Here is a 15,036-nt window from a genome sequence, read left to right on the forward strand (position 1 = left end):
ATTACCTTTTTTTATTAAGTTATGAAGTCAGAACCACATGATATAAAGTCAAAATTGTGAGTTATAATGTCAGAATTGCATGATATAAACTCAGTTGCGAGAAAAAGTCAGAATTGCAAGTTTATATCACAATTCTGATTTTATAAGAAGTAATTGCGAGTTTATCATGCAATTCTGACTTTATATCTCGCAATTCTGAGAAAAAAGTTACCTTTTTTATTTTTTTATTGCAGTGGCGGAAACAAGCTTCCATATGTGCATACATAGGCTGGGCTGGCACTGTGTAGGCTTGATAAATTACCTTTATATAAGAACAACGGCAGTCTAAGGTGTTTCCTCATTTAGATGGCTAGGTAACCAATGTGTGTATATACATACATGTGTGTGTGTGTTTTACTCACTGAGTGCTCTGCAGGGGACCGCCTTTGGAATAAGGCGTGAGATGCTCGTCACTGGACTCCTTGGTGAAGGACGAGATCCACTCAAAGAGTCTTGCTCTTAAAAATACATAGAACATATGAGTACCCCACAGCAGGACCGAATTTCTCTCTCACACACAGCTGCTCACCTCTCGGCTAAATTGTCAGTACACTTTCACCCACTCCACACACACACTCATGCTAAACTGGCACAGGGGCGTCAGTCATGCTGAAGGCATGCTATGTTCTGAGGAACTCACACGAGCACCTAATATCAAATGAACCCAGGCATTTTACATCAGCTCATCAAACGGCACCTGACAGCAGAGACCTTGAAATACGACGTGTGACAAAAATGTCTACTTGAAAATATACTGTCATGTAGCAGTTGGCACTCTGAATGCATAGCTATAGCACTTGTTTGTTTGCTTACTTTTAATATACTGTCAGTTATAATTTTAAACAGTGTATACTGGTCATTCATGACTTTGATTCACCATAAAAAAAAAAAAAAGTATTATGTGGATAAAGTATGCTTGTGAATTTTCCACTGACCTGTCTCTCTTTGGAGTGTGCACAGAGTTCTGTCCATTTGGCAAAGGATGATGGGGGATCTGAGGTGAGACCTTGGAGGCCGAGTATGAGGTAGTGTTGGAGCTGTTGGTGGTCAGATCGAGACCCTCGTGTTTCATGGCCTCCTCTGTGCTCTGAACACCGGCCACGTCCTTCCACAACTGCTGCAGGTCAGTGGGACACATGGCTGAGATAGACAGAAAGCAAGCAAGAGATTACTACAAACTATAAATCATTATTTATTACAATAAACCATAATGTCCTCAGCCAGAAAAAAAAAACACCTTTTGTAAACTATAAGTGCTATAATCCACAAACTCCATTGAAACACAAACACAACAATGTGAGTTGCGATCCCTGAGTCAACAACAGGTGCCATATGATGAAACCAATTCTATGTAGACAATTTTTTCACCATGTTTATTAGTTTCATCATCTTTGTTGTGCTGAAGGTTATAAGCCTGGTGTTGAATGACAAGAACTCCTTCTGAAAGCATTCAAAACCTGCGTATCTCCTTATCACACCTTCAAAGCCACCCCTTCTCCACCTCACCTCATCTTGAATGGCGGCCAGCTGGCAGCGCATCCCGCCCCAGAGATCTCAAAGTCTGGCGGTGCGCTGACATTAGTGTGGCAAGCCATAAAACACCAGGCGCACAGCGCGCCACACTTCACTACGGGAGGGGGGCACGCCAATGGGACTTGTTAAGTTCACGGGAGAGCAGAAGGAGGGAACCGTCCAAATCCGAGGAAGCAAATGGCTAATTTCAGCGTGTTTTTGTTATCTTTCAACATCTCCGCAAATCCCCCTGGCTACCTCCATTTGTAATTATCACTGTCCCGACCGGCACTGCAACTCACCGGGTGAATTAATCTTGGCGAGATGCTCTCTTGGCATTTTTTTTTGTTTTATTTTCCCCTCAAACTTGCTGAATTCGGGATTGTTTTCATCTCTTGGAAAGGCGGAGGGGGTCTAGGTTGGGAGGGAGATTTGAGGGTGTTAAAAAGAGGAGGGGGGGAGGGCGCCCAAGCTCGTCTGGCGCACACTGTTCCCGAAAAGCCACAGCCTGCTACGCTATCTCACATGGCAAAGACTTAATAGCAATCTAAATATTATGTCTAGTCCGCCAGCATTCTTGTCCCGGACCCCGCCAAAACAAAACTCCTCGCCTGGCCTGGCTCTCTTCACCCCCCCTGCCTCCCCCTCTTCCCAGCAGGCCCGGGGCCAGGGAAATGATATATGGCCACACTTGCAGCTACAGGCTGTTGTTCCCTAGACACAGACAACCTGACAGAGCACCAAAGGGCCACAAATGTATTTTAACCCTGCAAATAACCAAGCCAGACCGGTGGTGTGGTGCTGTTGCCGTGGATAGAGGATGGAGGACTTTTCTGCAAGTTTCTACTTTTGTGAAAGAACAGCCAGAACATAGGAAGTGGAAGGGAGGACGCAGGGTGGAGATGGAGCGGTTTACCTACAGTGAAGTGTTTTTGTATTGCATTTTCTTCCAAATACACACACACACACACACACAGACGCACACACACACACACACACACACACACACACACACACACACACAGACGCACACACAGGGGCAGGTGAGGCGTTTCCCCTGTGGTTGGCCACACACTCTCTTTTTCTCTCACACACACTTCACAGAAAACATTGAAGACAACTTCATCCCTGTGATGGCAAAGCTCTATGTTCAGCAGCCATTACTCCAGTTTTCAGGGTCACATGATCCTTCAGAAATCATTCTCATATGTGAATTTGGTGCTCAAGAAACATTTCTTATTATCAAAGCTGAAAACAGTTTATTTCCTGTCCTTGATTCTCATTGGTCAATAGCTGTGTTTAGCCTTAGCAACCACTCTTAGCAACGTAAATTGTTTGTTCTCAGTTGATATTGTTCATAGAATTGTGAGAAAGATCGAGTGAGCAAATTTATTACCTCCATTCAGATTTAGCATTTTCCTTCAGGTCAGTCCTATGTTCATAATAAAAAATCTGTTTAAATGTCAGCTGCAATATCTTGTCCTTTTAACATTTAAGGGCTTTTCCCGTGACTGACAGCGCTAGTCAAAGCATTTGTCAGTTGCATCTTGTTCCGTGTTCACAACAATTCAGCCTTTTCGATGTAAAAGTCTTCACTACTGACTGACACACTCATAAAGACAGTCTTTGCCGCCATCTAATGGCGTAATAATGTAACTTCTTTTGCTGTTCACGGTCAGGGACTATTTTTTCTGGCGGAAGGAAGGCTTTTAGTGATTCTACTTCATGAAAGTTGCATTGTTACATATATTTTTGGCTTTAATATTTGTATTGCGTGGTAACCATTTTAAAAAAGGTACTCGAGGCTTTCAATTTAATGAACACTTGTTGAATAAAAGTATTTATTTCTTTAAAATCTTACTTATCCCAAACTTTTGAATGGTAGCACAAACTTTTTTTTTTTTTTTTTTTTTTTTTGAGGTGTGAACATGTACAGTATGCTACTGTTTCACCACAGCTCTGACTACATTACACTTTCTGTTTACCATCTACATATGACTAACATTCATAAGTAAATGGCCAATCACAAAGCAACATTAAAAATTCCCCTTTGGTTTCTCATGTCTGCTCCCTCCTCTAGCTTCGTGCTTCACAACTCCTGAAAAAAAAAATTCTGAAGAAAAGTTTGGCATGGTGATCACAAAGCATTAAGCTGAGTCCAACAGATCTAGTTGCGCCCTTTGGACAGGAATTAAAATGACTTACTGTAACTGTTAAGTGAATATTACAAAGAAACAAAAAGTCATGCTGGCTAGCAGTCTGTCTAATGCAGTGAGTCACTTGGGTTTGAAACTCTAGCCTTTCTGAGGGAATGACTGGACATGCCAAACAAACACGAAAACAACAACAACGGTTGGCGCCACCCACGGATCAGAGAACAAATCCTTTTCAGCAGCAGCTACGGCCAAGCATGACTAGCCAGAAGAATGCGCATGGTTGGCTGGCCAGTCATAATGGAGGGCTTCTTTTCAGAGAGGGATTGTGGGGAAATTCCATGATTCTGTTCTGTCGCAGGATTTGTTGAAGGGATTCCAAGAGCCCAGAGTTTATTGTTCTTCAGACCCCTTGAAACAATGACATAAGCAACAAGAGTGGGAGGTGGGCGCTGGGGTCTACGCCAGAAAGATGCCAAAGCCAAAAGTTTACAGCTGTCGCTAAAAATTATTTTCATCAATCTGTAAACCTTCTTTTGCTTTGCTCCTTTCTCTCTCCCTCTCCTTTTTTTCCATCAGACTACTTTTCCTAAAAACAGCCTCGTGCATATATGTGTGTGTGTGTGTGTGTGTGTGTGTGTGTGGTAGGCCCACTCAGGGTTCCGGATGACGAGTCTATGTTTTCTTAAGACTGAAATAATCAGAGATGTCAAGAGCAATGGGCGAGAATGAGAGTCAAGCACTCTAATAAAAGACCGCGATCATTTTGGAGGCCCTATCGGCAAGAGTGGCAGGGATTTCTGCATGGAAACTGGAGTCGGCTCCCTGTTTGTTCTGTCCTGTTGAGGCTCTTGTAATGTTACGGCCGCTGTGGAACCTGTAAAAGTTGATGTGTCTAATTTCGGCGGACGGTGGCCAGTTTGCAGTCAAGATCCATTTCTGGTTGGACCCTTTGACAAAATGAGGAAAAATGGAAAAATATTTTCAAATCTGATCCAAAATATCCATTTCCTTCTGTAGGATAAGCTCGTCTGGAGTGTGTAAAACTCAAACGCGCACACACATAAGCCCCCTCCCGGCTCGTGCACAAAGCCCAGTGAATTTTGTGGCATATTTTACCTATTATCCAAATGACTGCCTTCCACAAAACCAACAATCAAGCTTTGCTTTTATCTCTTTATGAGCTGATTAAGTTAACAAGCTTCACATGTGGCTCTACGGACATGGCTGTAGTTAGTCTCCGGGGGGCTTCATCCTGCTCTAATAGATTGAGATGATAGCTCATTGCCAAATTTTGGAGCAAGAAGAATGAGGGATTCATTTTACAGCCAACTTTATTAGCATTTAAGGTTGCGCATGTAGTAGCGGGGCAATTTGAGAGCATGCATATGTGTGTGTGTGTGTGGTGGAGGCTGACTAAGGAAGAATAAGTGGGCGGCGGACGCAGGTCTGGCCTCAGCCTGAGACTGCCATCTGGTCCTGGGCTATGGGTATGAACACAGATGCTGCATTTATTTAGCACACTGCATTTCCTCCAGAGCTCCACTTTCCTTTAATAGGCATCACTAAAGGAGCAAATCAGACGTTCTGTGGTGTTTTTCTGGCTGTTGAGGACAAGAGGAGAGCTGTGAAAGAGACAGACCACCAGGCTGAGAGGCCTGCGGTTGTAGCACCTCACCCTGGGGCTAGACGGAGTCAGATTTTTGTGGCCTGTATTGACCAGCTAACGAAGTTTTGCAAAGTTTTCAAAGATATGCATTAATTCAAGTGAGTCAGTATCTGCAACAAAACTGGCTGAAAAAAAAATCTAGCAGGTGACTCTAATTGATTTCAATAGTCTAGCAAAAACAAATATCATATAAAATAGTACATTTTTAATTACACTGAACTATTTTAAGTGATATAAAAATATGTAAATTTATAATACGTTGATTTGACCATTGATGAAGAACATTGTGCACATACTAAATATACTACTACACATACTTGTGTAGTATAAATACATATCTACACATACTATATCTGCCTTTGTACAATATTTGGCATGTTCCTTTAACTGGTTTATTCTTTCTCTTAACTAAGGCCTAAAATTAAAGTTCAGCAATTAAAAAAACCAAACAACTTTATTTGTCTTTGACTTGTTTTCCAGTTTTTCCAAAAAAGTCCTTAGCATAAAATAAATGTACACAATGTGTAAAATATTAAAACTTGTTTTTATTTTTATTTTAAATATAAGTGTATTTCATCTTACTAAACTAGCATACTTTTTCCACTTCTTTTAAGTATAAACAACTTAAAAACAAGTGAAAATATGTTAGTGCTAAACTACAAAAACAAGTCTTAATATTTTATGCTGTGTTGATTCTCATAAACTCATCCTTAAGTATTTTAAGATATTTTAACTGGAAAACAAAACAAAATACTTAAGAATTCAGTTTTTATTTTTGGAATCTGGCAGTACCCGTGGCCTCAAATGTTGGATACAGTTTGCAGATACAGTTTGCCAGCCAGATACTGTATTAGAAATACATAGTATTTGGACATCCAATCATTTGACACTGTTTTTTGTCAAAAACCAGTGAATCCCAAGCCTTGTTTAACAGAAAGAGTGTGTAACTGCATTGGTATGTGTACCTTGCTGCAGGCTCTGAATGGGTACTGCTCCTTGGCCCGGCTGTAGGTTCACCAGGCCCTGTCTTTGTAGATTCAGAATGTGTTGCTGCTGTAGTTGTTGCATCTGGATCAACTGCTGTTGGAAAGCCAGCTGTTTATTCCCCAACTGCTGCTGCTGAGAGCGAGAGAGGAAGAGAGAAAGAAAGAGAGAGAGAAAGGCATGTTAAACAACAAAACAAAGAGATGGGAAAAGCGAGAGGAAGAGACTTTGAGCTGCAGGATGGAGAGGGCGGGAAAGAGGAGACATTCATTGGTTTTTATAAGCCTTCAACCTCGTCCAGGACATGTTTAGATAGGACATATCCTGGAATAGAGATATTTTGCCCGCCAATCACCAAAGAACTTCCTGTGGTGGTAGACAATAAGCAGACAACAAAACTCTGAAGCTCAGTTCAAAGTGTGGAAGTGCATCGTGAAGCCTTGTGCATTAAGAGATAACGCATTAATCTGAGAGTGACAGTACCATGTGGTCTAGGCCCGACACCAAAGACACGCTTGCAAACACGCTTGTTCATTCCTGTGTGCAGCAATCTGTTAGCATGTGGTTGGCTCGCAATTAACACGGCAATAAACAGTGACTAACAACATCTGTGCGCAATGTTAAGAACAGTTCCAGATTATATGACATCAGATGTTTATCGTTTTATGATAAGGCTTGGTATTTTTTCATTATGCATGAAATGTGTTTTGTGAAACTTGAGAAGCATGACTCCAAAACTCTCTTTCGCTGTTTCATAAACAAGTCTCAATGTGTGCGGATAGTCATCATTCAGCTATCAAGAGATTTATTTTTGTTCCAGCTGACTTCTGGTGACGTTTAACAAAGAGATGAAAACTGAGCAAAGCGTTTTATCAGCTATGACATAAGCACAGTGTACTCCAAGACTAGCCCTAAACTTGTATAAAAAAGCCTTCAGATCTTTAGCCAGAGGTGGGAAAGAACAGAAAAAAGGGCCAAGGTGGAGAAAAAGCTGGAAAAAATCTATTTTAATGTGATGCATGTATTTTTATTCTTTAAAGTGACCTAACATGGCATCATTGACTCAACCAATGACATTTTGAAAGTTTAGGCCGGGACTACACTACCGTTTAAATGTTTCGGGTCAGTACGATTTTTTTTTTTTTTTTTTGAAAGAAATTAACACTTAACAAGGATGCATTAAATTGATCAAAAGTGAGAGTAAAGACATTTATAATGTTAGAAAAGATTTCTCCTTTCCTTTTTTCCCCTCTATTCATCAAAAATACTAAAAAAAAAAATTCATGCATAAAATCAGCATATTAGAATTAATTCTAAAAGGGTTAGTTCACCCAAAAATGAAAATTCTGTCATTAATTACTCACCCTCATGTCGTTCTACACCCATAAGACTGTCGTTCATCTTTAGAACACTAATTACGATATTTTTGATAAAATCAGATGGCTCAGTGAGGCCTCCATTGCCAGAAAGAGAATTAACGCTTTCACATGCCCAGAAAGCTACTAAAGTTTATATATATATAGTCACTGTAGTCACATGAACTGTAACATATATATACATATACATATATATATATATATATATATATATATATGTTACAGTTCATGTGACTACAGTGGTTCAACAATGTTATGAAGCGACGAAAATACATTTTGTGCACCAAAAAAACAAAATAATGACTTTATTCAACAATATCCAGTGATAGGCGATTTCAAAACACTGCTTCATGAAGCTTCGAAGCTTTACGAATCTTTTGTTTCAAATCAGTGGTTCGGAGCCTGTATCAAACTGCCAAAGTCACATGATTTCAGTAAACGAGGCTTTGATACATCATAAGAATTTTGAAGGGGGCACTGGTGTGCGTGACTTTGGCAGTTTGATACAGGCTCTGGACCACTGATTCGAAACAAAAAGCTTTTGTTGAATGAAGTCATTATTTTGTTTTTTTGATGCACAAAAAGTATTCTCGTCGCTTGTTATGACATTAAGGTTGAACCACTGTAGTCACATGAACTGTTTTAAATATTTCTTAAGTAGTTTTCTGGGCATCTGAAAGTGATAATTATCTTGCTGGCAATGGAGGCCTCACTGAGCCATCAGATTTCATCAAAAATATCTTAATTTGTGTTCCAAAGATGAACGAAGGTCTTACGGGAGTGGAACAACATGAGGGTGAGTAATTAATGACAGAAGTTTCATTTTTGGGTGAACTAACCCTTGAAGGATCATGTGACACAGAAGACAGGAGTTAATGATGATGAAATTTTAGCTTTGCCATCACAGGAAAAAAATATTTAAAAAAATATTAAAATATAGTAATCAACATTTGAAGTGGATCAAAAAAGTTCATCAAAGTTGTCCTAAGAAGAAGGTTTTAGGACAACTTTTGATGAAAGGTTTTGATCCACTTCAAATGTTGACTACTGTAGAAAATAGTTATTTTAAATATTAATACTACAAAACAATATTACTGTTTTTCCTGTATTTGATTAAATAAATGCAGCTTCTATGAGACTTCTTTCAAAAACATTAGGAAATCTTACAAATCTTAAGAATCTTACAATCTTACTTTTTCAAAGTATACATGGTACATGGTTCACCTTTAAAATAACCATTGCACATCTATTTCTAAAGCAGAGAGGTGCAGATTTGGGGAGTGTGTGTGTGTGTGTTTGTGTGTGTAAGGGTAAGGGTGAGAGCTATGCAATACATGGCATGTGCCGATAAGGTCAGTTGGTGTCGTGGTGATAAATGTTCTCCTTCCTGAACTGGCCTGAGTCGAACCACTGTTTCCAGCGACATGCTTTTTGATGTTCCCCCAATGAGAGATGGGCCTTATCTCCTTTAAGATAACGGCACAAAAAAGTGGAGGGGAGAGAGAAAAAATGTTGAAGGAGGGAAGGAAAATAAAAAAGGAAAATAATTAAAGGTAGTTTCTTAATCTCACTGTCAGGGAAGAGTTTGAGGCCGTCACCCGGGGCACAAGGCCTCATGGGAAAGGGCCACATGGGTCAACATCAACAGAGGAGAGAAAACACAAGCCCTTTCCAAAACATACTGAGCTGCTTTGTTCCCTACACCCTACATAAGCAGCTGCCTTCAAAGGCAGCATCCTAACGATCACAAAGTGAATGATTTGGAATAGGCAGCAACTCCACACAAGAGACCTCATAGAATTTATCTAAAGAAATTTCTTAACTTCTTTCTTAATCTGGCCCCAACTCTCCGTGGAGGGCCGCACCTGTTCTCCTCCCTAACTTTGAGACTGACAGATGTGATAAAAGTGTGAACAAAGAACATTGTTAACACACACACACAACTGAAGAAGTGAGCTAACGCCAATATTCAGCATGTCTATCCCTCTCTCTTCCTCCTCCTCTTCATCCCAGTCTCTTCTCCTTTTTATTTCCCTCCGTTTCGGTCCCATGGGACACAGTTCAAGTTCTTTAACACATTGTGTCTGCACGCTGTTTACATTAGATGCAGTTGAGTGGCTAAAGCTAGCGGAGTAACAGGCCTGTCAGCTTGATTTATGAGCACATCAAACAGAGTTTGGGCACGCCAGGCCCGACTGACAGCGCTACTTCATTAGGCTGACTCCAGGGTGACTCCACGGCTCAACCGTCAAACTGAGAGAGAGAGAAAGAGAGATAGAGAGTGGGTGAAAACAATAGAAAAACAGAAAGAGAGCAAAAGTCTGGATTGATGATGCAAAAATGTGTGTGGCAACCATCTCTCCCGCTCTTCTATCTGTCTATCTCACCTCTCAACCTGTTTGTGCTGACTGGCAGTGATACGGGCGGCAATTAAAGCATCTTTTACTGAGGGAGAGCATAACGTGTCATCTCTCCATCTTCAGCTGCTTTACAAATACAGATCCCTGAGTGCGAGCTTCCGATTTCAATCACAGATAATATGAACAGGTCGTGATTGTTGAAGTATGATGCTAATAATGACGACTGAAAGGAAAATAAAATATATTGATAAAAATTGAGGTGGTGGTACTATGGCCAGATATACAGTTTGCTTCATGGCTTCAGGGGTCAGTTTCCTGTGGCAGTTGAACCAACAGAACAAGGAAAGGTAGATTTCAGAGGACAAAGGCCTTTAAAAGGGGGCTAGAGGGATGAGAAACACCACACATTCTTGTGTTTCTATCTTCTTTCGTCCCCTCACGCCTGACTGCTTTACTCTTAGTCCAGTGCTGTCAGTGAACTTGTACCCAGGGGAACACTACTATCTTGGCAGACAACACACACACACACACACACACACACACACACGAAACCTTAAACATGACCTAATCCATTACGCTTATATTCGATTTCCTTTGCTGTGATAATCCGGACAGCATGCATTTATCAGTATAAATAAATAAATAAATAAATAAATGAATAAATATAGACAAAAATATTTTATTTATTTAATTTTATAAATAAAATACAATAATATTAGGGCTGTCAATTTTTTTTCCCCCCAGTTTAAACGCATTAAAAATATTTAACGCAATTAAAGGGTTAGTTTACACAAAAATGAAAATAATGTCATTTATTACTCACCCTTATGCTGTTCCACACCCGTAAGTCCTTTGTTAATCTTCGGAACTCAAATTAAGATATGTTTGTTGAAATCTGATGGCTCAGTGAGGCCTGCATAGCCAGCAATGACATTTCCTCTCTCAAGATCCATTAATGTACTAAAAACATATTTAAATCAGTTCATGTGAGTAAAGTGGTTCAATATTAATATTATAAACAGACGAGAATATTTTTGGTGCGCCAAAAAAACATAATAACAACTAATTTAGTGATGGCCGATTTCAAAACACTGCTTCAGGAAGCATCAGAGCATTATGATTCTTCTGTGTTGAATCATGATTCAAATTGGTGTCAAACTGCCAAACTGCTGAAATGACGTGACTTTGGCGCTCCGAACCGCAGATTCGATACACTGATTCATAATGCTCCGATGCTTCCTGAAGCAGTGTTTTGAAATCGGCCATCACTATATAAGTCTTTTTTTTTTTTTTTTTTTTGGCACACCAAAAATATTCTCGTCGCTTTATAATATTAATATTGAACCACTGTACTCACATGAACTGATTTAAATATGTTTTTAGTACCTTTATGCATCTTGAGAGAGGAAATGTCATTGCTCCCTATGCAGGCCTCACTGAGCCATCGGATTTCAACAAAAATATCGTAATTTGCGTTCCGAAGATTAACAAAGGTCTTACGGGTGTGGAACGGCATGAGGGTAAGTAATAAATGACAGAATTTTAATTTTTGGGTGAGTTAACCCTTTAACGCAGCATCCGTTTTTTCTGTCACCATTTGGCTCCCCAACAGTATATGATAACTTTATCATTCATTCGAGTGATATTAAACCATTTAAGCACAATAAGATGCAAAAAAAGAAGAAAACAAATCTGTACTGATGCGCTGCCTGTGAAGCGTCTCTCTGTGAACAAATCGTGCACACAGAATGTCGCTTCATTTTCTCTTTTAAATGAGTTAAAAAATTTTAAATAAACAAAGAGTTGTGAGAAAATAGGATGTGTGTCAGATCCACGGTTCTTAAGTGACAGCAACCTAATAAACCTGCTGATGTTTCCATCATTAATGCTAATCAAAGAACAAAAGACAGAAAATCACTCACTGCTCTTGAATGAATAACTTTTGTAGCTTTAATAAGGATTAATCTATTGTATAGTCAACTTTTAATTTATGCAGTGTTTGATTATTCAATTTCAATTAATTGTGATTACAGAAAAATGTGTGATTAATTAGTTTTTTAATCAGTTGATGGCACTAAAAGTACATAAAAATAAACCATTTAAGTATAAACAATTTGATTTTAATTTCCAACATCCAAGCTAAAATAAATAAAAATAATAGTAATAATAGCAAAAAAAGTATATTAAAAAAAACTAAAATAATAATAATAATAATAATAATAATTAAACCTATTTTAATATTAATTTAATTTTAATTTGAGAAAAAGCATAACATCTTCAAGCAAAGAAGCTACAGGTGGTGGTACAGTAGATTTCCAGCCTAATAAAACTGTGTGGTGGGGCAGCATTAAGCAAGACTTAGGTTACTTACCGAGATAGTAACGCAAAAGCACACGTTTGGTATAGTGTAGTTGCATAGGGCCAAATTTCAGGCCGACTAAAGAAACCCTGAACAAACGTGAGCTGATCCGCGGGGAAAAGGAGCTGACCACTGCCCTCCCGATTTAATTTCCCTGCTCTCCTTCCACTCAGAGAGCACACCATCTCCCTTGCTCTAATATTTAATAAGGGAAAATATCTGAAAAACTCTTGAGGCCTTGAATAAGGTTAGTCATGCTTTTTTATACCTTTCCCCTCCCTCTCACTTTTCAATCTTTTTCCTTTTCTTTTTTTCCTTCTGTCTCTGTCACGTTCCTTGACTATCTGTGGAAAATGTCAGGATACTGGTCTCATTTGAAGAGAGTGTGTGTGTGTGTTTTGCTCTGTGTATGTGTGTTTCGGGCACCTTTGCCACGCATTTGCTCTATCAGTCACTATGCTGTCTAGGGCATATCTAACGGGTCTTAATCCCTGTTCTCCATGGCCTATAGCATCCTCCCCCACCTCAGTCTCTCACCTGCTATAAAGTCAAAAGCTCATTCTTTTTTTTGATCCTCTCAGTCACACATACAGAGGAAACCAACCTCAATCCTATACAGCTTAGATGAGAATTGGCCTATTTGCGGTGGAGTTGTTAGCCGAGTCCATAAATACAACTGAGACTGTAGATTAGTCTCTCATTTAAACCAGTTGAAGGTGGTTAGCTAGTTTCCTAACATGGTCAAGCTGGTTAATGTGGTGTGTTTTTTTTTTTTTTTTTGATGGTTTTGTTTTGATGGTTTTTGGACACTTTTCAGCTGGAATGCCAGCTGGGAGATCAGTTAAAACAGCCAAAAACAACCTTAGTCAGGGCTTGGAGCAATTTTAAACCAGCTAAGACTGGTTTGAACTTTTTGCTTAGCAGGACTTACCTCAATTTCACAAATTCACTGATCTCCTTTCACTTATAACCTGCATCTTGCTAGCAGCTATGTGCAGCTATCTATGCTGTTTTGATGGTTTTGGGCTCTTTTCAGATAGCTAGTCTGTAAAACCATCTGGCTGACTAGTAAAACCATCTTAACACCAGTTAAGTGAGGTCAGGAGACAACTTTGGAAAGGCTGGGAGACTAGACCAGCTTAAAAACCAGAAGTGCTAGCAGATATGCGCTAATCTGCTGTTTTCAGATAGACAGGCTGCAAAACCAGTTAAACCAACTTAACACCAGTTTTTGGAGACTTATTAGACTATCCTAAACCAGTTTAAATACCAGAAAACTATCTCAGGCTGGTTTAAGGTGCTGTTTTAGCAAATGAAAAACCTTTCATCTACACAAGCTATTGTAAACCGCATGTTGCTAGCAACTGTGCTAGCAGCTATGTGCTAATCTCTCTGCTAAGCCGTTTGTTCATTAAGTCCTCGCGGAAACTCCTTGATTAAGTTGTATCAGATATAGCTCACACCACTGACACACAGGCCGCAAAAGTTTGGATTTCATTTGACCGCCAGATTAGCGCAGATCTCCCCTCCCGCAGTGCGCAGACGGGTGATTATGCCCTCGCCTTTGTTGTGCTGCAGTTTTATCCTCAGTGATCCAACATGATTCCCCCTCACCTTCATTACCCAGATCAGGTCCTTCTCCTCCTCCAGTGCCTTAATTGACAATTAAAGAAACTCGTCGACTCCACCATAGTGGGTTGTAATAGGGATTTTCCACTAGGCTTAGCAGGCGGCGACTTGTAAATTAATACTTATCGAGTATTAGCAGGGAAGCCCATGGTAAGGTTTGGAGCATGACTTTGGTCAACGGCAGAGAAATGAAAATCCATATTCCCCAAATGTCTTAATCCGCATTTTTGAATCACTTAATACACAAAATGCAATTGAGTGCTTGAGAGGAGGGAAAAAACATACGTCTGCTGAGGATTTCATGTAATGCTCAGTGATTACAGAGCCTTTATAAGGTCTGTGCCGCTCAGTGCAGCGCAATCAGTCATTCAATCACCTCACATATGAGAATACACTTATTTTCAAAGAGTTGGTTTCTGGCTTTCAAGAGGAACTGGCCTCTGCTGTGTGACAAATGATGTGTCAGCCTTCTTGAGGATGCTCATCTAGGGTGCTATGAAGGTGAAGTACACTGTGAAGTGCACTACAGGGCGATGGGGGCAGGGGTGTCTCACCTCTTTGGCCTGCTTCCCTGCTTGTTGTTGCTGGGTAAGGAGCTGGAGGTGCAGCTGCTCCTGTTGCTTCTTGTAGTACTCTTGCAGCTAGATAGAGAGTGAGAAAGAGAGAATGATTTTAATTGAACAGAAATGTAACACTATTCTGCAAAAAATATATATTAATAATAATAATAATAAATGAATGCATAAATTCAAAAAAAAAAAAAAAAAAAAAAAAAAAAAAAATTACCCCATATTGGCTTAAGCATAAATCTAACTAAATTGTTAAATTTATGTTTACAAATATTATTAATTCAAGATATATTTTCTGAAAACAATTCATAATATTTTATGCTATTTTGCAAAGCTTATGCAAAGTTAATTTATTTCTTAAAGGAAGTTTAGATACTTTACTAAAA

General features: G+C 39.5%; 1 protein-coding gene across 2 annotated transcripts in view; it reads right to left on the reverse strand.

The window, feature by feature from the left end:
- foxp4 (forkhead box P4) overlaps nucleotides 1-15,036 on the reverse strand; it is a 142,152-nt gene that overhangs the window by 37,646 nt on the left and 89,470 nt on the right. The window contains exons 5-8 of one of the 2 annotated variants that reach the window (XM_067388220.1): nucleotides 14,636-14,722; nucleotides 6,339-6,489; nucleotides 975-1,179; nucleotides 402-497 (exon numbers count right to left, since the gene is read on the reverse strand). In XM_067388220.1, the coding sequence (XP_067244321.1) occupies nucleotides 402-497; nucleotides 975-1,179; nucleotides 6,339-6,489; nucleotides 14,636-14,722 (539 nt within the window). Of the gene's footprint in view, nucleotides 1-401; nucleotides 498-974; nucleotides 1,180-6,338; nucleotides 6,493-14,635; nucleotides 14,723-15,036 lie in introns of both variants that reach the window. The other variant, XM_067388219.1, reaches the window with a different exon arrangement.

The sequence above is a fragment of the Chanodichthys erythropterus genome, chromosome 6 (genome assembly GCF_024489055.1).
Source record: "Chanodichthys erythropterus isolate Z2021 chromosome 6, ASM2448905v1, whole genome shotgun sequence".
Taxonomy (NCBI): Eukaryota; Metazoa; Chordata; class Actinopteri; order Cypriniformes; family Xenocyprididae; genus Chanodichthys; species Chanodichthys erythropterus.